At 50.9% G+C, this 23,804-nt stretch overlaps 1 protein-coding gene across 1 annotated transcript in view; it reads right to left on the bottom strand.

Annotated features, from left to right (window-relative positions):
* The window catches only part of Tgfbi (transforming growth factor beta induced), a 32,956-nt gene extending 14,186 nt beyond the window's left edge, over window positions 1-18,770 (bottom strand). Inside the window, exons 1-7 of the mRNA XM_031358633.1 lie at window positions 18,671-18,770; window positions 18,247-18,428; window positions 13,820-13,918; window positions 4,040-4,104; window positions 1,983-2,143; window positions 1,517-1,681; window positions 1,141-1,287 (exon numbers count right to left, since the gene is read on the bottom strand). Coding sequence (XP_031214493.1) covers window positions 1,141-1,287; window positions 1,517-1,681; window positions 1,983-2,143; window positions 4,040-4,104; window positions 13,820-13,918; window positions 18,247-18,380 — 771 coding nt within the window. The 5' untranslated portion in view covers window positions 18,381-18,428; window positions 18,671-18,770. The remainder of the gene's footprint in view (window positions 1-1,140; window positions 1,288-1,516; window positions 1,682-1,982; window positions 2,144-4,039; window positions 4,105-13,819; window positions 13,919-18,246; window positions 18,429-18,670) is intronic.
* Window positions 18,771-23,804: the final 5,034 nt, after the last annotated feature.

The following is a 23,804-nucleotide window of genomic DNA, read 5'->3' as shown; positions in this document are numbered from 1 at the left end:
TGAGCTACACTGGCCATTGCTCCTGGGCTGCACTGGTCATCCCTCCTGGGCTACACTGGCCATTGCTCGTGAGCTGCATTGGCCACCATTCATTTTCTCACTCCCCAAGCTCATCTTGCTGTCCTGCCTTGCACAAGTCTCATCTGTCTCCGAAGAATGGTAGCCACTTTGTTCACTCTGAACCCTGGCACCTAGATTTGGGGAGTGGTGGGGTTTAAGAAGCATGTGTTGGAAGGGGGAAAAATGGGTATTAGGGAGGGCCAAAGCAGAATACAAAAGAGGAAATTTTTTTCCTATCATTTTCAACTGTAAGGGGAAGCTCCTCAATAGGACTCTGTGTTGAAAATGAAAGTTTGTGCTGTCAGCTTTGGGGAAACATTCCCTTGCAGACCCAGAGAAAGGCAGGGAAAAGCACCTCAAAAGCCAGACTCCCTGGGGGACCCTGAGCCAGCTAAGAGACTCTCCCAACAGCACAGCCCCTCTGTGCCCATCCCAGAGTGTTGGTCTCTGTGCTGGAGATCTCCAGGGCGGGGCTGCTCACTTCCGCTGGTGTACTTTGCGGTTAGGAAGTTCTTGAATCAGACAAAACCCTGACATGGCAGCCTGTACCTACTTCCTCCTGTGTGACTGGTGCCAACAGGAACCACTTTGAACATATGCCTTTGGTCCGAGGACAGTCATCATTCCAGCTCTAGAGTCAGAGCCTACACTCCTAAGTCTACATAGGCAGCTTCTCTGCTAGGTCTGTGTTCCAAGGAAACATGGGTATGAGGTCCCAGACTGGGACCTGAGGTCTTAGAAGCACCCTACTGGCTCACAAGTCAGGGTTATAGTGTTCTGTGTGGGCAGGAACATCAGAAAAGAGGTTCTCATACTGCTGGACATCAAAGTTCAGCCCCAAGGCTCAGAGGACTCTGTCTCTACTGTGACACTGATGGGTTGTCCAGAAGAGCCAAAGAAAGGAAAGTTTTACAACAGGGGCATTTCTCAAGGTCTGCCCAGCCTGGTGTTCTTTACTGTCTTCTCCCCAGAACCACACCTGGGACATCTTCATGTCCTCCTGCAGAAGACATCCTGCCAGGTGCCTTCCGGGAGGCCATGTGTCCACAACCTGGGCCTCTATTACAAATAGTCCCTTACCCGAAGTGTCTCAAAGGTGTCCTCGATCTCAATGATCTGCTGGATGTTGTTGGTAACAGTAGAGATGACCTTATCAATGAGATGGACCACACCGTTGGTTGCATGGTGGTCAGCCTTCAGCAGCCGGGCACAGTTAACAGTCACAATCTGCCAGAGAAGAAGCAAGGTTGAGTGGTAAGACAAGAGGTTTCCAGGAGAGAGAATGGCAGGCCCACAGCTAGGAGCAGAATTTCTGTGGAGAACACCCAGGAGGCAAGGGCTTGCCTATAGTGTATCAAGTCACAGGACAGAACCCTAGAAAGCAATACCTCTGATGGGCCAGAGTTGTGCTCACTGTGGACAGAGGACAGTACTGGGTAAGTGGGGATGCCCCTACCCCATTGGGATAGTGATGGATCTGGATGTTGGAATTCTGGTACATGGAAGTGAGGGCCATGCCATGCTTGAGCTCGTCGGTCAGGACCCGCCTGTCCACCATGTGGTAGCGGAGGGCATTGAGCAGTTCAATGTTGACGTTGCTCACCAGGGAGTCCAGCACTTCCTAGAAAGAACGTAACAGTTAAGAGGCAGCGGCCCCATGCTCAAGGGAGAGACCCCTGCCCCAAGCCGACCTAGATCCCTCATCCCTCTTCTATGGAGGAGTCTTCCCCTAGTGAGCATCTCTGGGAGACTGGGAGCACCGGAAGGCACCTGGGAAGCCTGCTCTCACTTTCCCTAGGGAGGGGTGCACGTTGAGGGAAAGAATGGCTAACACAGCAGGTCACTACAGGATCCCACTGCCTGTGCAAGCCTCAGGAGAAAGACAGTTCCCGGCAATCCCGCAGGTACAAGGCTCCCCTCACCGCAGGCAAGGAAGCCCAGGCCTCATTGCTAGGAGCAAAGATGGTGAAGCTGCCAGGTCCCTCCATCTCAGGCCTCAACTTCTCTGTGCGGTCTGTATACAGTTGTGTGGTGGTCGATCCCACCACTCCCATGGTCTCGTACAGATTCGAGAGTGGAAGAGCTGCAGAGGCACAGGAAGAGGACAGAGGGACAGGTGTGACTCCATCCCGGACACATGCCTGCCTGCCCTCGATTCTTTCTCAGGAATGACAGCGGGCACAACTGCAGAGAAAGGGAGGGGGAAGTGGGTGGCAACCCAGACATCTGTGGAAGGATGGACGTGCTGAAAATTCACACGCGTCTTGGAACCGCAGGAGTCAAATGCCCTCCTGTGTGGAGGAGCAGTCTAATCGCCTTAAGCACAGAAGAGGAGAGCTTTTTGCTCCTGCGCATTGAGATGAAGTGGGTGGGAACGGGTGGGCAGTTACAAACCCTTGTAAAGATTCCCAACAGCTTTGCTAGAAAGAAAGAGCTGTACCGGGCAGTTAATCCCAGCACTTGGGAGGCAGAGGCAGGCGCATTTCTGAGTTCGAGGCCAGCCTGGTCTACAGAGTGAGTTCCAGGACAGCCAGAGCTACACAAAGAAACCCTGTCTCCAAAAACCAAAAAAAAAAAGAAAAAAGAAAAAAAGAAAAAAAAAAAAAGAAAGAAAGAAAGAGCCGTGAGTCTTCCAGGTCTTTGTGTATTTTTCAAGATCGGACCTCTTAGATGGCAACCAGAAGGGCTTTCTAAGACAGTCTCACCAGGCTGGCCTTCAACTCCTGGCAATCCTCCTGACTCAGCTCCCTGAGAGCTGGGATTACGGATATGTGCCACCATACACAGACTAACATTCATATTTAACCCTAAACTGTCACCTCAGAGTTAAGTCCCCAATCTAGGCCAACATCCTACTCCATTTTTATTTCTTTATCTGCCCTTCTGCCTGGGTTGGCCACAGCCCTGGCAATGATAACCACCTCGTCATAATCTCGACACTAAATCGAATTGCGTGGCCATTTAAATTTCTGTCCGTATCTGAATCTTAAGACTACCTTGAATGTCAAAGCTAAAATAAAACACGAAGCCTGCTTAACTGTATGCAGCACTGAAGGCGCTGGTAAAATTCACAGGCATGACGCCATCTTTGATGCAGTGTGGCCACGTGTAGGCCCTTTGTTACCTGTGGATAAGCCTGTCTAGCCTGCTGCCTGTTCCTTGGGCTGTACTCCAGAGGCCAGAGACCATGTTATTCTGTCTGAGCCCCAGCAGGGCTAATAGGCTAGCCTGGTTAGATGTTCTGAGCATCACCTCCAGAACTGATGACAAGGCCAGAGAGTCTGCAGCCACTGGGAAGAGGCCTGGCAGACTGGCGTGGACTTTTCTACCCGTTGAATGAGAGTCACAGGTAACACAGGAGAGGGACTCTTTCATCTTCCATTCTCTACCACCTTGTGGCTCCAGTGATTGAGTGCATGGGAAGGATAGCGCCACCTCATGCTCCCATCAGGCTGAGACTCTATTCCCTTTTACATGGCACTTTCTTCCTCCTCCTCCTCCTCCTCCTCCTCTTCCTCCTCTTCCTCCTTCTTCTTCTTCCCTCCCCTGCCCTTTCTTCCTCCTCCTCCCTCTTCCCTCTTCCCTCTTCCCCCTTCTCTTCTCCTCCTTCTCCTTCTCCTCCTTCTCCTTCTCCTCCTCCTCCTCCTCCTCCTCCTCCTCCTCTTCTTCTTCTTCTTCTTCTTCTTCTTCTTCTTCTTCTTCTTCTTCTTCTTCTTCTTCTTCTTCCCTCTCCTTTCTTCCTCCTCCTCCCTCTTCCCTCCTCCTCCTCCTCTTCCTCCTCCTTCTCCTCCTCCTCCTCCTTCTTCTTCCCTCTCCTTTCTTCCTCCTCCCCCCTCTTCCCTCCTCCTCCCCTCCTTCTCCTCCTCCTCCTCCTCCTCCTCCTCCTCCTCTTCCTCCTCCTCCTTCTTCTTCTTCTTTTTCTTCTTCTCTTCTTGCTCTTCTATCCCACCCACTCACAGGCAGCACCGGGCTCACTCACCTGCTGGGCAGCCTTTCTCTCCTGGGACCTTTTCATATCCAGGACAGCATTCATAGCTGATGACTCTGTAAAGAGAGACATAAGGATGTCAGGCAGCATCCTTTCCAATGCTCACCACCAGGCAGAAACACCACCAGGAGGACAGAAAGTTCTCCAGGAAGCATGTGCTCCATCATGACTGTACTGACCAGTGCTCAAGAGCTTCTCATTCCCCAGCCTCGCAGAAGGTTTCTTGATGGTTGCCAACACCACCAACCAACCAACCAACTGGGAAACCAGGCAGAGGTTTCCTCAATAGCACAATCAGAAACTATCTCCCCAGCACCCAATCTCCAACATCTATGTGCAGGAAACCCGGTGGATGGTGTTGCAGGAAAGGAACTAGGAAAGCTAGAGAGTCCTGTGTTGCTTCTAGCTCTGAGCTTCTGCTTTTACCTCAGCCCCGTGGCTCCACGCCTTCACTGGGTAAAATGCTCCTGTGCAGGGTGGAGCCTCTCTGTCTCTCCCCTGCTACTTCAGTATTTGATTTAATAACCCAAAAGTCAGAGTACAGCTGGTCATTGTGTTCTTTCGGTTTTTACAAATCAGATTTCCAATGGAAACTGAGTACCTCTTAATGGAGACAACTGTTTTGCTATTTATTCACATTTAAAAACTTATTTAAAACACGCTTATGGTTTCAAACTTAATTTATCTTAGTGGTTATTTGCAAACTACTCCCCATCCTCCCTCATCTTCAACCTCCCCATTGTCCTTTTGGGGGCGGCGGATTACAGCCAATGCCACCAATCTGCAAGATTCTCTGCATTTGGATGAACAAAAGATGTACAGGGCGCTTTAAAAACCATTTGTTGAGAAAATGAAAGATTGTCTGCTCTCCTTCTTCCAAGGAGCTCATCATGGGACACCGTCTGGACATCACAAAGTCAGCATGCGACACTGTGGAAGCCTCAAAGTCAGGAGTTTCAGATAACATTGCAGCAAAAGGAGCCTAGAACCCGTGCTGAAGACTGCCCCAGGTGCATATGGTTGGTCCTCTGCTGCCTCCCCATCCCGGCCCTCCCCCAAGGCCTGGAGCCAAATGCAAACAACCTGGTTGGTCTCCCCCCCCTTTCTTTCTCACACAAGAGACTTGTGGTCTTGTTCTTGCAGCAGGGATGACATCATCAGAAAAGAGGCAGGCAGCCGGGGAAGAAATGTGGCTCTGGGGTAGGGGGTGTGTGCTGAGGAAGCTGCTGGCGGTACAGGACCCGCGTCTGGGTCTTGTGAATTCATTTGGAATCGGTTCAGGAAAAAGTTAAGCGAAGACGAAGCCTGACTCGTCTGGCACCTAGGGGATGCCTCAGGTTCTCGGACCACCAGGGAAGTGCAAGTGTCATATGGCTAAACATGCCCCCACCCCTCCACCACCCAAGATGGGCAAACAACAAGCTATCTACTCTTCTGTGCTGGGCTCCCTCCACCTTCCAGATTCCTCGTCTGCAGCGTACCTCCTGTCTGTCCCTTACCTTGAATCCCAGTACTGAAAGCACTAAGGAGGCTGTGACAGGTTGGTCTGAGCTGACACTGACCAACCCACAAGGCAGTGAGGTGACGCTTAAGCGTGTCTTAAATGCTGCTGAGGAACTCGATGAGGCAAAGTGATTAGGAGGTGCCAGCCGTCTGAGGAGGCTCAACTTGGGATCCCTCGGTGGCTACTGGGGTACCTTGGGGAACCCACTTCTCTCTGTGGTCTTCGTTTTTTAGCCCACAGAGGAAAGCACTAGTAAACGAGCTTGTCTGTGATGCTCCTTCAGCCTCAATGTAATCATTCCAGTAAGCTGGGGGAGAATCGAAGGGCAAAGAACATGCCCAAAGGAAAGCAGAGACTGCCGACTGCCATCCTAGCCAAGCCTAGGGAGTTCCCCAAGCCTGAAGCCTATAGCACTGGGACCAACCTCCCACCGCCACCCCATACACACATGCACGGGATTCCAGGATTTCTCTTAAATACCGAGCCTGGTTGGCAAGATGGCTCAGCAGGCACCTGCTGTCAAACCTGATGACCTGAGTTCCTCACGGCATATATGGAAGAGAGAACAGATGCCCATGGGCTGTCCTCTGATCTCTGCATGGGTACTTGCCTATACACGTGCAAGCACTCGTGTGCACACACATATACACTTGCACGTGCACACACAATAAATAAGTAAATAAATAACTAAATGTAAAAATGACAGCAGGGTCTACAGCTGGAGTTGGGGATGTGGAATGAGGCAAAACCTTCACACCAACTTTGTCCCTTTCCCAAAGTGCCGGACTGGAGTCCCATGGCGTTAGAGAAGCATTTGGGGGAACTGTCCTGTCCTGTCCAATAAGTTTATGCACATGGCTGCTTCATGTTTCCGTAGCTTGGAGTTCCCAGCTACACTCCCCAAAGACTTTGCCCCTGCAAATATTAATTTCTGAGTTCCGTTTCCCTCCAAACTAAAGGACAATGGAGCAGCTTAGGTGGCCTCACTGGGATTTCAGTGACGATGAAAGAAAACAAACTCCCCACAGTGTATGTGTGCATGTGTGCACTGTGTACATGCGTGGACACACGTGTACCTGTGTGTATACATGTTCACATGTGTATGTATGTATGTATGTGCAGAAGGACAGAGCTGGGCATGTGGAGAACTGGAAGCTGGGTGGAAGAATCAGAACAGACTCAGGAGGACAAGGCAGCTTAGCATGGAGTCAGCCAGCCAGCTGTTGGGGTCCGATGGGCCAAGGGGTCCTTGAGAGCCTACACAGGTAGGGCATCCCGAAGGCTCTCTCCCAATCTCATCAAGGATAGTCCTTTGACCACTGCTCTTCATCCTGCACACATCTGGAGGAAGCAGACAGATGTGGTGTTGTCTCTTGCATGCTCAAGGCAATGAGTTTGTGGTGGGCTCCCTGCACCTGGCCCTCACGGGGGCTTGACGGTATCCTCAGTGGTGCATGGGTGCATGGCTTCTATACCACCCTCCCTCACAGGAGACTTCAGCCTCTAGGGCTGTAAACCTTCCCCAGCCAAAGGCTTTTTGTAAGTGACCAAGCACAGCTCTTTGCGGGAAAGCCTTTTTGAATCCTCTTGCTCTGGAGACCTCTCCTTCCAGGTACCTCTCTAGGAGTACAGCTATAGGCCACACCTTCCACTTGAGGACATCCGCTGAGAAGGCTCGTGACTGGCAGAGCTCCTAGCTCCTAGCTAGACAGTGTAAGCCCTTCTCAGAACCAGCCTGCTCCAGTCCAAGGTAGCAGAGGACAGTTGAAGATTGCAGACAGAAAAAGCAGCTTCTAGAGGCAATGTTGATGAGGACTTTTTAAGATGGCTGGCCTTCACGGTGGGCTCTCCTATCCTTCCTATGCTGTGCTCCACTCTACATAGGCTCTTCCTGGAGAACATACAGGCTTTGTAAGCACAGAACATAGTCGAATGCTACCTCTTTAGGACCCAGCAGAGAAGAATAGAATCTATAGGTGCCTCTCCTTGCATGCCAGCAGTTTCCAGATGCCCTGGTTTCTGCATCTTGTCTCATGAGCTATATTCTGATGAAAGGCTCCCAGCTTTGGCTTGGCCACACACAGTGCAGGATGTAAAAACCTCAGGCCGGAAAACACACACACTCCAAAGGAGCGAATTACCAATTACCTTGTTCCCTGCAATGAGGGAAGGTGCCTGATTTACAGACGGGATGTAAAAAGACAATGTGTGGGGATGCCGGGATGCTCTTCCTGACATCTACTGGATGTTTTCACTCGGATTGGACAGGGAGAAACCTCACGGACGTCTCCCCAAATTTATTTTCCACTAAGTTAACATAAACTTAAAACATTAACTCTCCCAAACGCACAGCCCCTGGCTGGCTGAGGGCAGGAGGCTAACAAGACTGGGAGGAGGTGGAGTAAGGAGTGGGGAACTGAGCTTAGCCACCTGAGATAGGGGACTCTCGTGTCATGCTGCCTGAGGTGAGCCGCATACTCACAGCATGTAGACATTGGCATGCCCCAGCTTCGAGTGGCTCATTGTCTGCGTGCCTTTCCTTGGGCAGAGGTTGAGCTGGTTCTTGAAGTCTTCAGTAGAAAATCAGCCATCTAACCAACTATGCCAGTAAAGTCCTTTGTCCCCGAGGCTAGTGAGGCACGAGGTGATGTCGGCACACGGGCTTATGGCAGTTTCCTTGTGGATGGAAGTGTACTTTGGTGGCTGCTGCGTGCTGGCCACATCCCCCGGATCCTGTGCCCATTGTCTGATGAGAGTTTCGGGTGCGTAGCCTTACACAATCTTGGCAATGATCATCAGACTTGGAGTAAGCCACCAGGAGGTGACTCTGGCCCCCAAGGGCATCTCTGATTCCAAGATGATTTCTTTCTAGGGCCCTGGCTACAGATCTGGGCTGAAAGGAGACCTGGGACAGTCCACCTAGATGGTGGCTTGCTCCCTTGGGTATCTGGCATTGTTGGCCCTGGCTGCCAGGCTTGATTCTCCTGGGGAGAGCACAGGGTGACCAGACCTCTCCTTTTCTCAATGGCTGGCTCTTGGTAGGATGTGCAGGCTTCTGGAGCCTCAGTGTTGCCATCTGCAAATGGCTTTAAAGCCCACACCACTTGCTCAAAGAATGACTACGGAGACTGAATGGGCACACAGACAGGAAGCACTTCAGTGTGGCATGTATATATTCTAAGCACTCCGTTTGGAACCTCTAAAATAAACAGACGAAAATAACCCCTTTCCCACACCCCACAAGAATGTGGAAATGGAAGTTCAGTTATAATCTAATCTAACAAACATAACTTCATCAAAAGCAAAACTCTACATGAGACCACCTAGCGAATCCAGTCACGATCGCTGGGAACGCAGCAGCCAGGGCTGTTATTAGTTTCTGGTGGCTTGCTGTGACAAATTGCGGCAAACTCGGTGGCTTAAAATATTGTAAATTTATTATGTTACAATTCTGAAAGTTAGAGTCAGAAATCTGCCTCGTGGGCCTAATGTCCTTTTAGAAGCTGTGAGGATAATCCCTTCCCCGCCTTCAGCGCCTGGAGACCGCTGTATTCCTCAGCCTGTGGTGGCTTCAGGATAGCTTTGGATTCGAGCAGCGCGTCTCCTTCTCTCTGGCTCTAACTCTACTGTGGCCCCTTTTACAAGGACCCTTAGGGTGCCATCAGATTCACCTCCGGTTGACACCTCAGTCACTTCTGTGATGTAAGGGAATGGGTCCACAGGTTTCAGACTAAGATATGGGCACCCTTGGGGGATCATTACCCCACACAGCACACGGGCCCACGAATGTTCTCAACAGAACAAAGTTCCCCACCAGCCAAGCAAGCTCCTAGTTTACAGAATGGTCTAGAGCTAGAATTTTTAGAAAGCACTGACTCAGAGTTTGATGTGTGCTCAGTCTCCATTATCTTAAGAGTAGGTTCTGGAGGGAGGCAGGCCATACGTTCATGTGTCGTCTGGGGACAGCACAGACAGAAGACACCCTCTTCTGGGACCAAGGTGAAGGGATTCATGGGAAGGAGGAAAGGGTGGCATGCATCTTTGTACCAGAATGACATCTACAAGAAGTAGACCTTCAAGCTGATGGGACAGTACCACCATGCCCCAGCATTTCTTCCAGGCTCTGTCCCACTATTACCTGGCAACAGCCAGGTATGGCTGACTTAGTATAAAAGGGCTGCTAACCCCCTCTTCACTCTCTTGCTCTCTTACTCTCTTATCCTCTTCCTTTTCTGTCCCTTCTCTCTCCGTGTGTTCATGGCCAGCCTCTAGTTCTCTCTCTCTCTCTCTCTCTCTCTCTCTCTCTCTCTCTCTCTCTCTCTTTTTCTCTCTCTCTCTTTTTCTCTCTCTCTCTTTTTCTCTCTCTTTCTCTCTCTCTCTGCCTTTCTCTGTCTCTATTACCCCCTTAAGCCCCTTCCCCATGCCCTAAGTAAACGCTGTTCTATGCTATACCATTGTGTGGCTGGTCCCTCGGGGAAAGGGATGCCTCAGCGTGGGCCCACAGAGACATCCCCCCCCCCACGCACCATACCTCACTCCACCAATCAGATCCCTTCCTCTTTTTTTCTTTTTTATAAAACACAACAGCACTAAGGAACTCCTGCTATGTAGCCGGGGGGTGGGGGGAGCAAAGCATTACCAGCAGCTGGAGAAACAGGAGTGTCTCGCCAGTTCATCTCAGCCCAAGAAAATGGCTTCTCGCCTGTGAGTCACGTTGCCAGGGGAACAGTGTGAAGAGGCTGGGATGGACTGCTATCATGCCCATGTGCTAGCTTCCACACTGGCCCTTCTGTACCACCGTCAGGATGCTGTAGCTCCAGCCATGGCTGTGACACCTCAGTAATGTCAGCTTCAACATGGATGCTGAATGGACCTCCTCCTCCCTCCAAACTGCTGTTCTGTGGAGCCTACCCCCATCCCCACCTAAGAGGCCTGCAGAGAAGCAGTTGGGCTTCTCTCTTAAGCCACACATAAAACTTTATGGTTCCCTACCAAACCAGGGCCTGAAATCACAGCGTGGGCTGCTGCCTGTCACCCACAAGTCTCTTTGTCTGATTAGCTATTGTGTTGCCGGGTGCTCTACAGCTCTGAAGTGAAAACTGAAATGACTTCTATGTCATAGAATCCATCATCCATCAGGGCTCCTCTGTCAACCATATTTGCAAGCCACCAACCAGGCGTCCTCTGGCAACCATGTCCTGCAATAAGTCAGCATGACTCAGTTTGGAGCTTGGACATGGCACCATAGTCCCAGACTCCTCTCTCCCTGGAAACTCAGACAGCTACTGTTGGAAGACCCAGTGGCCTCACTGCTAAGGACTATGCTGAGTGTGGCACAGGTCTGTTCCCATCTCTCTGGTGACTTCACATGGCATGATCTTCACCTCCATGCTTGGCGGTCATCACCTATTTTCAGGATCAAAATCTCCTTGTGGTCTCAGGCCCCCTGAGGACCCACCTGCTCTCATCCCGGCGCATGCCTCTGACGCAGCTTCCCTGACATCTCCCTGAGAAAATGCCAGTGCCCACACTGGCTTGTCAAGACGGTCCCCTGCTCCAGTCACCACACGTCTAGCCTCGGTCTTCATCTAACAAGGCGCCTCTAGGGACCCAGTGGGATAACATTAATTCCAGCCAGTACAGCCCCTACCTAGCACTTAATTACGGTCAGAAGGCGGCTCCCTCGGAGACCTCTCCCCTATGCACACCGCTGTTCTGTGGAGCTCTTACTTAGTCCTTGAAGACAACAAAGATGAGCTCCATCTCTCTCTTCCCCTCTTTGTCCCCTGGGTCCCTTCCAAGTCAGCTCCACCTTTCCAAGGCCAAGGCCGCACAGGATGTTCCATCGGGGATCATAAAGTATTTTTTATTGGCTTGTGTTTTCTTCTTCTGCTCACTTCCTCTTTTTTTTTTTTTTTTTGGATTGCCAAAGCAGCCGCTGCATTCACGAGTTGGATGCGAGTATCTTTTCCTCTTGGCTTTGTGAGCTAGGTCAAAGTCTGGATGGCCTTAACCTTGATTAACCCCACTACAAGCAGCATTCTCCCACCCACGACCTCCTCTTCCTGGAGCTGGTGGTCCCTCCCCCACCCCATCAACACACACACACTCAGTGGGATTCGAGGGCGGTTCCGTTACCTCACTGTGCTCCCAAGACCAAATTCAGGTTAGAGGAGAGGACTTAATCAGCTAGTCTCTGTCCACACACACCTGGGGCATATGCCTCAACCTGGCACACAGAGAAGAGATGCAGGTAGGAGAAGTCAATAAGACAACACAACTCACTGTCAACACCTTGTGTCTGGGAACACTCGAGAAATGCCATCAAGTCGCCACAGAGTTCCTCTGTCAAATGCTATGACATGGGCCCATCTGAAACAGGACAGCAACTGCTACCCCGTGGTCAGCTTGCTCACAGGAGCTCTGTAAAACCTGAGGCTCTGACATGAAGCTCTGCTGCTTGGCACCGGCACACTGGGCATCTTCCAAGAAACAATTACATGGGGCCTGACCTGGCTTCGTGTTTAATTAAGCAATTCATGTTGGAGTAGATTATGTATGCCTGTGAGTATATCCATCAGTAACTGGGAGGTGTTGGTTTTTAAAACTCAGTGCCCAGCAAGAATGTTCTATATAGAATTTGCATAATCTCTCTTTTTTGTTATTGTTGTTGTTGTTCTAAACAGCAAAATTTTCCGCCGAGCATCTGTTCACTTGACCTGGGAGGTGTGCCAGCTCACACAACTCTTGGAGGCTGGGCTGTCCAATAGGTGGGAGCCCCTGACATGACTGTGCAGAGACTCCCAGAGAGCTCTGGGCCTTACTCCTGTCCTGGAGACCAGGATCAATAACTATCTAATAATCCGAGCCACACACTGTATGTTCATTTCCATGGGTGTGAGCGTTTTCCTCCTCTTAGTGGGAGACTTGCTTGAAAGCATGAGAAACACAACTTTAAAAATCTCCCACGATGGGATACGTTCAGAGAAATCTTCCCATTCTGCAGAACAGAGGAAGGCCAGGCCCTCCACAAGTGGCTCAGGGGGGTCTCGCCTGGCACCGTTTCCCGTCTGTAGCTCTGAGATCTGTCGACTCTCGCGCCAAAGCAGATAAGGTTTCCCAGAGTTCAGTTAGAACGTGCATTCAACTGCTTCCACCAGGGAGCCAGGCAGTGAGGGCAGAGGCCACCTCCCTCCACCAAGAGAGGTACCCCACAAGGCCTACTGTGACCACCAGGCTCTGTGGGTGTGACCACCCTCTTGTATGTGTGGTCTACATGTGACATTCTGAGGTTGTAGTTAGAATGCACAGGCACCGTAGTCCTCTGATGAATATTACTCAATTCACCCCCCACTGGGATAGCAGGTAGGTCCTCCTGCGGTGCCCATTTTGCACACAAAGCAACTGAGGATACAAAAAGATGAACCATCCCCAAGTAAGTGGCAGAGCCAGGGTCTGAGCTGGAGCCTGGGCCTGCGTCTTACTTTGTTATGTCGCTCCCTGGTGTGCAAATCCCTAGGCACCCAGGCTTTCTGAAGTGTTTACTTTGGCTTGCTGGGCAAGGGTGACCTTTGGGACCTTTCATTCCCAGCATGCCCCTCTGAACAGTTCTATCATTTAGTGAGAGAAACACACATGCACACATGCCAGGCACACAGGCACATTCAACCTACCACCCTTCCTTCAACTCCCAAACTGCCTTAGCCAACGTGACCAAGCCTTGTCAGCAGCCCTAAACTCTAAAACAAAGTCAAACAGCTTCTCAAAATGCCACACCCCACACATATTCCCTGACACATCTGTCCATGTGTCTTCTCATCTCAGTCTGGCCTTTTCTGGAGCTGGCCAGCACAGGGCACCTTTGGCTGATTTACATACATACATACACACACACACACACACACACACACACACACACACACACACACACACGCATACACGAATGTGTGACTTCCTTGGTAGCTCTCTTTCACACACAAGGTATGGCCTCCTTGGCAGGTGGCTCACACACACACACATACACACACAGTGTAACCTCCTTGAGAGCTCCCTTTCACACACACAGTATGGCCTCCTTGGCAGCTGACTCACGCACACACACATATGCATGCACGCACAGTGTGGGCTCTTTGGCAGCTGATATACACACATGCACAAACACACATACACACACACACACATACACACACACACACACATACACACACACACACACACAGTGTGACCTCCTTGGTGGATGGAGGTCTTTCGTGGCTATAGATACTCACGTAGACTTGCCACAGATCTTCCTCTGGTACCACTGCTTACAGTTGGTGAAGTATTTCTTGTTGGTGCCCATGACCTTCTGCACAGCACATACATTGGGGCTGGAAACAAAGGCAACAGTGTTAGTGAGATGACCAGGAGTCAGCCCACACCAAGACCTAGACAGAGGAGAGACAGCCATTTTGGTGGTTTGGGGTAAACTCTGGCAGGGTCTTTGGACACCCTCCTCATAAAAAATCTTCTCTTCAAATAAATTCCTCAAGTCCGCCTTACACACTTCTCTGGCATGGGCAAATATCAAGTGTGAGTGAGAAGACCTTAAACATCTAGGTACGGGTTACGGGCTAAGAAAACGAGTTAAGTCCAAGCGACATTGCTGAGGTCTGCCAGCTCCTCTATCTGTACCCGCCCTGAGCACACTTGGCATCTTTGGCATCCCAGTGTGTGCCGGAGGTCCTGTTGTCAAGAAGGGATGGTTGCCAGCACTTCTCAGCCAGCTTCAGAGACATGCTCTGCGTGTCTAGACCAGCTGCTTGGCTCCTGGGACAACACACTGGGAGTATCCACCCTGTAAACCAGGGTGCGTGGCCAGCTGCAGTCAGGACCGACAGGGAGTGCCCTCCTACTTAACTCCCCATGGCCCATTGCTCAGAGCTGCTCCCCACTTCCCCCAGGACACTTCCTTCCTTATTCTAACCTGCGGTGCAGGCCTTATTCTGTGCTGGGTACCCCAAAGGCCCTAGGGCTGATTTGCTTCGGATGTTCCCTCTCTCCAGCTACCCTCAAGAATCATGAAGAGAAGAGTTCTTGGTCTGGATAGAGTCAGGCAGAAATAGGCTCCTTAGAAATGGTTGATAACAATTTAGTTGAAAATTTTCTCCAATAAAGTCTGGAGAAAGCAGAAGCAAGCACCCTGGGTTTCTGCTGAGCAGGCTTTTCTGGAGTTGGAGCGCGCTGTTTGCATTTTCTTCTACTGAGCAACCAGAGTGGTGCTCAGGCCAGGTTGAGGGTGGGGACTTCTTTGGAGCTCCTGGGGAAGGGGAGCCGTCATGCTGTGTGGTGACAAAGGTGAGGCTCTAGAAAATAGACCCAGAGTGTTCACCGGATGTCCATGTTCAAGCAACTCCGGGTACATTCAAATGTGGGCGGTTTCTTCAATAGCAATAGATGCAACGCAGAGGCAGGAGGATTGCTCCGAGTTCAAGGCTTACCTGGGCTACACAGTGAGTTGAAGTCAGTCTGGACTAGCTAGCTAGCTAACTAACTGGTGAGGAGCATGGTGTCTGGGGTGGGGGTTGGGGGGAATCTGTGACTACCTCCTCATCCTTGAGCAGTGTCCACAGCTGGGTGATGGATTGATTGGGTGGTTGTCCCTTCTGACCCTTTATCTCTCCCCCATTTCCTTTCCATATGAAGCATATGTCTGCTTTCTGCTGTTGTTTAATAGACAACAGTGAGAAGAGCAGGCATGATATTAGGAAAGTCATCCTAACAGAAGACAATCGGTACAGGCTGGATCACCTGACCTTAGCTAGGTCTCATCAGGTGCTTAGAGGCTCTGCGGCCAGAGATCCACGTGTTTCACTCAAGGTCCTTGAATAACCCCTGGAGAGCTCCCACGAGCCACACTCCAGCCTCCAATCGTCCTCACTGCTGGACGGTCCCAGAAGTTCTCCTGTCCAACTGAGCAAGCAGGAAGTAATTACTGTGGATGAATTCCCTGCAGCTCTCCATGGGCGGCCGGCGGCTCTTCAGCGAGTCTCTGTGGATTTGGCTCCAGCATTCCTCGACTGTGTATAGTTTCCACTGCTCCTGCCCCTGTGACACGAGCAGAAGCTGGGGGTGGAGGTAAGCCATGTCCACAGGAAATCTATGCTGAAATGTACTCGAAATGAGCAGGCCATTCCTGAGGCGGGCAACTCTGCTGTCCAACTTGCATCGGAAAACCAAGTACTTCTGGAAGTTCCATCCAGTTTCTCTTGGTGCTGTTCAAAAGCGCGACCCACTTTTACTTGCTTTGTGTTGGGGCTTCCCCCCGCCCACCCCAGATTGTTACACAGACACAACTGGGAGCCAACAGACTACGCAGCAACCCCTAAGCTCCTACGAGCATCCTGTGTTTGCACCCTAAGCATCCGTTTCGCCTTCTGTAAAGTAGGAACTTTGCAGTGGCTGGGGGCAGGGGCATGAGGAGGTGAAGGCAGCAGGGTCATGGATGACTGTGCACTGCTGCCCAGTGGCTAGGTACAGTGTCCATTCCCCAAACTTCCCCTTTCTCCAGCTCTCACTTTGAATAAAGGGCTGGAACTGGAACGAGGTTGTCCCTCTACACAAGGTGCCACACCCATGTGCGCAAGGCCAGGCAGTCCCGTGGTTTTTCCAGGGACAGTTAGGTCAGAGTAAATGCAACTACGTAACAAGGCCTGTAACCATTTGCCGTGGCTTGTGTGCTGGGGAAATCTAGATTTCCCTTAGCGAAGGGTACTGCTATGGGTCTTTGTTTTGAGATGGGGTCTCCTTGAATTGCCCACCTCTTGCCCCAGTCTCAGGAGTAGTTGGGATTAAAGGTATGCACTCCCCTGCTCAGCACATCACCTCTTGATCGATCAGCCTAGCCCAGGTTATTTGCTACAAGTTTTCCAATTTAGGACACAAAGCACAGGATTTACCTCAAAGAGGTAAATGGAAGTCATTCGCTCTTTTTGTGTTTGGTTGGAAGTTTTTGCCACAGTGAACTTCCCACAACTTCTGGGAGGCTGGTTCACTTATTCCATGTGGGTCATCAGGCTTGGCAGCCGGGGCCTTCGTTGAGCCACCTCACTGGTCCACATCTGGTTTTTTAAAGGGCCAGTTTTCCTGACAGTGTCCTGGGCTCTGAAGGGAAGGGGGTTGGCCTAGGAGACAGATCTCTCACATGCTATCTCTAGAGACTTTTCACTGTGGCTGCAGTGGCATTGCAGCTCTGGGTTACAACGCTACAGAGTGACCTGTGGGGAGCTTAGTGATTAAGAGGAAGGAGGGACAGAACTGAATGCAACATGCAAGAAAGACAGTGGGGACTAAAGGTGAACCGGGCAGGGACAAGAGATGCTCCAGTTGTCCATATTCAGGTTTGAAGCTTCAAATCTGCATTTTTTCCCATCTGCCCTCTCAACCCTTTGAGCGTACATCCTAAGTTAAAAAAAAATGACCCCAGGACCTTTTCCACTGCCTGCCTCCTATTAACAGGGCGTGAGGTTGAGGAATGGCTTGCATTGGCTCTGTTCTGCCTGGGGCCAGTTCTGGATCCCCACAGCTTCTTTTCCCCCAAGCACTGAGCATCTGGGAAGCTATAAGAAACCTGAAAGCCTTATGCAGAAGAAAGGTAACTGTTCCCTAAAATTAGCATCCTTTACCCAAGTTGAGAGCCTACCCAGTTGCTGAGGCTGCCGTTTTGCCTGGGTCTACAAAGATAACCGTCACTAGCCACATGACTTGTTTTTTCATTAGATCTGAGTATAGATGTGTATAGCCTCTTGGAGAGTTGGACACAACCTGGGGTGTGAATGCCTGACCATGGGCACCTGGACCTCCCAGGAAGTCACTACTCTACTTTTTCTGTATAGTTTCCTCTAGTAGACTGGACAAACAGCAAAACCAGGCTGTGTTTGAAGCAGGCATGACCCGGTTGTGTGTAGAAACACCATGCCAGGATCTTCATCAGAGCAAAGCCTTGGCCAGAGTATGGCTCCGAAAACCTACAGCATCCCGGAGAAATACCTGAAGCACCACTTACAAAGCTGGCTGTCGCTGTAAGACAGATTCTAGTCCTGACTCCAGGACATACTGCAGGGCAAGCTGGTACCCTCTCAAGACTCGGTTTCTCAATCTGTCTAGCATGTATAAAGAAAGGGTGGTGAGGTCTCCTGCTCTACATCTGTGGTCACCAAGCACTGTTGGTGTTGTTTGGGTGCAGAGCAATACCAGAGCAAGCACAGGTATGGTGGGCACCTAGGGTCCGGCCACCAGGTATGACTAGTCTCACTCCTGGAATCAACGGACAGTGATCTGCCTGGGTTTGCCCTCTTTGGTGGGTACTGTCTCAGGGTGATGGTGATTCTGCGTGTTGAGAGCTACCAACGCCCCTTTCTACCTAGAATCAAGAAAGGAGACTGGAAGTCCCCTGGGATGTTTCATGTACTTTTGTCTGACTCTGTGGTCACTGGCCAGTGCCCCCAACCCTTTGCCACAAAGCATTCCACTGTGTCCCCGCATCTCATCAACCCACAGTCCCTCCCTCCACGCAGGTTTGGTCTCTCTATGCAATGGCTGATTTTCCTTCTGGCTTTGTCCCTTGCACCCCTGGCCAGGTAGAATGTCCCCAGCTTAGCGCACTGGCAGCTCAGCGACCTGTGCTTGCACCTCCCACCACAGAGCGGCTGGGACTTACCCGTGCTGGCGGCCCCTGAGCCGGCTATGCTGCAGCACTAGCTGGTAGGGTGACTTGGCGGGGCCTGCCAGGGTCCCGGCAGGGCCCAGAGACAGTGCCAGAGCGAGGGTCAGCAGCCGCACGAGGAGCGCCATGGAGCTGAAGCACGCGCGGACCCACGATGAAAGCAGGCGCGGGCGGAGCTGGAGAAGTGAGAGCGGTGGGGCAGCGCGCTGGGTTTAGTAGCCGGAGGGAGGGAGGGAGCAATCGAGGGAGGGGAAGGGCAGCCGGCGCCTCCCAGACCACGCCACTACTAAGCACCCGCGCCCTCCTGCACCGCCCAGCTCACACACATCCTCCCACTTCGCACAAAGTGCGGGGTCCAAAGGAAAGCGTCCTCAAGTTTCACTTTAGGTGTTCATGCCTGGAACCCGAAGATACCTACCTCCCTGTCAGACTGGAGGAAGCCAAAGGGTCTGTGCTGACTCCCACACTCTTAGGTTTGTCACACGGGCCTCTGCGGTCCAGACACATCAGCCCTGCTGACACACCGGAGAGGAGGAGCAGATCTTCCAGTTGACAGAAGGTAGAAAAGTGGGGAAGGGTGGGGCTCACACCTTGGCATTCAGGAATCCCTCACCTGGCTTTGGTAAGAATCCGTGAGTGCCAGGTAGATGCTGCAATGAGACAAATCAGCTAAGAACCATGCCCTGGATGCGTTTGCTTGAAATATGCCAACAGTCACAGGGTAGGGAGATGAGAATTCGCCCTAGCATCTGTTAATCACCAGCTCCTTACTTGGTTCTCCTAGCCCTAGAGATGAGCTCCCAGAACTGGGAGATCATGGGCCTAGCCTTGATCTCCTAAGGCAGCTGGGGCCTTAGGAGTCCAGAGTAGGCACCTGGCTCCGCACAGTCTGGTAGCGGCCACTTTTACATCTGAAGGCTGAACAGGATTTGTCCAGGCAAAAGGAATCCTCCTTGGGTTGAGAGGACCCAAGCTATCCAGTTGAGCAAAAGCATGCTGGGTGGAGAATAGAGCAGAAGACAGCAGTGTATGGGGCTCCAAGCTAAGAATCCTGTCAATGATAGCAAGCAAATGGCCCAGTTGGTGTCCTGAGCAGGCGGCAGGAGGGGTGAGTGAGCAGGAGGGGACCACAAAGGAGCTTGAGCGACTGTGGTGGAGGTGGAGAAAGGATGGAGATATGTCCAGAAGACAATAGTCTCAAGGGAACATACAAGCTACAGGGGCTGGTTCACCTTGATTACCCACAGGCTTGGGCTGCCAAATGCCCGGGGGGCATCAGTGCAGCTCAGCACTGAATGGTGTTTCTGAAAAACAGTAGCCCAGAGAGAGGTAAAGGACTTGTCTTGAAGAATGGGTGGCGTCATGCCATGGGATGGGGTCGTGGGTTGAATAAAAGGAGGCAGGGGAGGGGGAGAGAGAATAAGGCGAGTGTGAACATCCTCATGTTCTGCCTGGCAACCCAGAGAGGTGTGAACAAGTGGCCTCCTGCTACTTGCCTTCGCAGCCACATGGACTGCATTCTCTGAACTGTGAGCGGAGGTAAGTCCTCCTCTCCATGAACTGCTTCTTGTTAAGCCTTGTCCCTGCAGTGAGAAAAGCGACTAGTACACCATGGTGTACAAAGAAGCATCCGGGACTCATACGGTGTTTGAGTTCTGGGCATGGTGGTAGCTGCTGCTGCTGTTTTTCATAAGAAGGGCATGGAGGTGGGTGTCTTTTGCCAGGGACGGATGAGTAGCTTGGGACCTGATGAGTTTAAGGTACACATGATTCATCTCAGTGGAATGTCCACAGACAGCCCAATCCAGGGCTCGAGGGAAGGATAAAAGGTGGAGATTCAGACCTGGAAGCCATTCTTTAATGAGGGGACATGGAGCAAAGAGGCATTTAATGATTTGCTGCAGGGAAGGTGCAAGCAAAGAGTAGTCCCTCAAAGGATGCTGATAACTGAGACGCAGTTTGAGAAAGGAAGGCTTCCCTCAAAGGATGCTGATAACTGAGACGCAGTTTGAGAAAGGAAGGCTTCCCTCAAAGGATGCTGATAACTGAGATGCAGTTCGAGAAAGGATGGCTTGATGGAGGAACAGAGAGAAAGACTGCACACAGAGCACATCTAAATAGCATCTGTTCTGCTAGAAAGCAAGCTGCATCTCTGAATCCAATGAGTGCCTGGTCTAGGGTGCTGGAAAACACCCGGAGCGAGTCAAGTGCGGGCCCTATCCCAGAGAGCCTCCCCTGAGGCCAGGAGAAGCGGCTGTGCTAACTTGGGGAAGAGTCTGGGAGGCACACTTTTCACCTCCCAGTCCAGCACCCCCATCTCCCGAGAGATGGAACAGGGTCTGAGCGAGGCTAGTTAGTGATCTCACCCATCCTCACTCCCCTCTCCATAAAACTAACATTCGAATGAGTAGAGTTTTTCCATGAGCTCAGTAAGGAGATCACAGTAATGCTTCAGTTACTGTTTAGATATTTTTAAAAATTCCACCACAAGCTCCACACTGCCCCAAACCATAAAAGGCAGTAATGTAAACATACCCCCCATGGTAGTAGCTGCTGCTTCAAAAAACGGTGATGTTGCTGGGTGGGGAGGCCCTCCAGCCCCGTGACCTGGAGCCACCAGGGCAGAACACAGACCTTTCATTTGAAAAGCTTTTTTTCCCTTTCTTTCCACGTTAGAAAATCTAAACAAGAGAAAATGAGGCTTGTTTGGAACAATAATTACTAGACCTTTACAAGGTACTTTAGGAAAATAGCTGCTTTGTGTATAGTGGCACAATCAAGCTCACCAAGAGTCATTTGAAAACAACTTCAGACTGCAGACCATGGTCCTTCAGCAGCAAAAGACACGCCAGTGTTTCCAATGAGCTGTTTGCATGGGATCCTGTGTTTATGGGCGAGAGGGCGGGCATCAAGCCAGCTCAGGCTGCGATCTTCCCACCCCCAAGTTCCTGGTGATGCTTGAGCATCAAGCGAAATGGTCAAGCTTTTCCAGAGGACACTCAGCCCCTCCAGCCTGCCCCGTGTGCAACCTAGAAGGAACAGGAAGGCATGTTTGGCATGAGATTTCCAAGTTCAATGAGCATGTTTCCTTTGTCACGCAGTGCAGGGCTCCCGTTTGTGTGAGGCACACAGGCAAGAAGCAGCAGCCCTGTTTGCTTCACTTAGGGGCTGACTATGGATCTGGGTGGGAGCTGACTTTCTAGAGCTCTCCCACAGCCTTGCTACTCCGGATGTGTCATGAGGAAAGCAGCATCCATGCCACTGGAAAATGCCTTAGAAATGTGGCCCTCTGAAGACCCATGGAGTCAGGTTCCACATTTTGACAGGATCCCTTGGTGATGTTCCATAGAAGCCCTGGCCTATGGGCTCATCTTAGATGGGTAACCTTCAGGTGAGGATAAGGTATAAGTCAAATGACCCAAAAGGGATATAGTGGAAGATTTACCCCAGGAAATCTCAGCTCATGTTGAGGCTAGCTCCCAATGTGGATGATCATCAAGGTATGACTACCAAGTGGCTTTTCTTCTGGGCCTTCTTGTTGAGAGTGACCCCTACACAATGAACAGGGACAGAAAATTGGGCTTCAAGTCATCTTCTTCCCTCCATACCATCCTTACCCACTTCCAAGGCTCCAAGGGAGGCTAGGACAGACCAAGATTTGTGACAGTTGGATCTTAAGACAAAGCCACAGCTTTGAACTTCCCAGATGATGGAAATAGCAGCTGTCCCAGCTCTGAAGCAGCACTAGGCTCCCAGGTTTTGCCCCGAGTGGCACAAGGCTCCAGGTTTGCTCTGTTCAATGACTTGCTGTTTTTTCCAGTCTCCAAACACTGGTTTTCTTCATGAGAGTTTGCCAAATGCTACTTGCTGGTTAGAACCCAAATTTGTTTTCCAGGGAAATTGATTTTTCATAAGAGACCTTCATTGATTTGGCTCAGCTGAAATCTCTGAGAAGAACCCAGGGAATTCTTGGGGTTGCTTGAACTGCCTAACCACAAATACCTCCCTCTGTAGAAGGATGCCCAAGGACGGTGGTTGGCTGGCTTGTGGGACCAGGCTTAACCACACCATTTCGCTGCTTCCCTGGCTGTGCATCTTTTTCTCCAAGGTGGGCAACAGTCCAGAGAGCTAGACAGTACCAGGTGGCTGTGCATTTTGGAGTCAGGAACTCACACAGCTCTCTGGCCCACACATCTTTTTGATATCCTTGCTGATGGCACCACTCAAGGCTGGAAACCCCTCATACAGGTTGGCCTCTCCTCTACTTCTGATTCCGGTATGCCCTCCGTTACCAACATAAATGTTCTTTCCAAACCTTCCTTCATAGTTTCTTATCTCTCTCTAACCCTTGTACACCTAGATTTCTGTTGCTGCTCCTCTTATTGACCCACAGACAGCTCCAGAACACCATCTTCTACCCTGGCCCCTCATCCATCCTTCTTGGCATCTCCTCTCTCTCCCAACCTATCAAACACCACTCTCCTAGACACTTCTGACAGCTACTATGGAAGGAAGTTTATGGAAGAAAATCCAGACTGCTCTGTTGATTTTTTTTCTTTCAACATACAAAGAAAGGAACTCAGATTTATTACAGAAAGCATGGCAAATATGGGGGAAAAAAAAAACTAGATTGGTGGAGAATCCATCCATAGTACCTATAGCAAGGAGCTCATGATATATGTCTCTCCTTTTATACACCTGACACCCAAGCCCCCTTCAGAATCACTCCCCTTGATTTCCCTCATTGGCTTGCCCATGTACACCATGAGCAGCCAGCTCCTGCAGGCCACACTCCTTGTCTCCTCCTCTCACACAGCGTCACAGCTCCTTTTTGCCTTGTGCATACATATTGGCACTTCCATAGCCAACGTTACCTTTACAAGTTTTGCTCAGGCAAATTACTTAACTTTTCTTTGCTGGGGCCTTTAATGTGGCTCCCTTTCCTGGGTCCGCCCACTTGAAAGAGCCTCTCATTTTGAGGGTAGAAGTCTGCCTTGGAAGGCAGCCTGTGTGTTTGTCCCATGGTCCTTTTATATACTCCATTACAAGACACCATGGAAACAACTTGATACTTACGGTCCACTGGTGGGCTGGCCTGCTGAGTTTTGAATGGTCTTACCTAAATCATTCTTGCTTTTACCAACTCAGAGGTCTGGGCTAGAGAGAGACTTCTTTGGGAGAGGCCACTAGGGATGTCTAGGGACTACACGGTCATGTGTGGCTTCTGGGTCAGGCTACAACTCTGAACGGCTCAAAGGAACACTATCCTACACCCACTGGAAATATCCCATGTAATCATGAAGGTGTGAGAGTCCCAGACAGGTGTTCCCAAAGTCACATGCCAACGCTCTGGCTGGCCCTCAAAACCAAGAGGAGGTAACTTTCTACTTCCTCAATTGCAACGTTGTGTCAAAGTCGAAGGGGAAAGGAAGACCGCAGACCAGGGCAAAGGTGACTGCTGGTCCTGCAGCATCCATCCTAATAACTGAGTCAAAAATCCGTAAGGATGCTCTTCTCCTGGTTAGCACCCCTCCCCAGAACACCTCAGATAT

This window comes from Mastomys coucha, unplaced genomic scaffold, assembly GCF_008632895.1.
Source record: "Mastomys coucha isolate ucsf_1 unplaced genomic scaffold, UCSF_Mcou_1 pScaffold7, whole genome shotgun sequence".
NCBI classification, from domain to species: Eukaryota; Metazoa; Chordata; class Mammalia; order Rodentia; family Muridae; genus Mastomys; species Mastomys coucha.
Note: the sequence above shows the minus strand (reverse complement) of the source record. Positions and strands in the feature narration are given on the sequence as shown.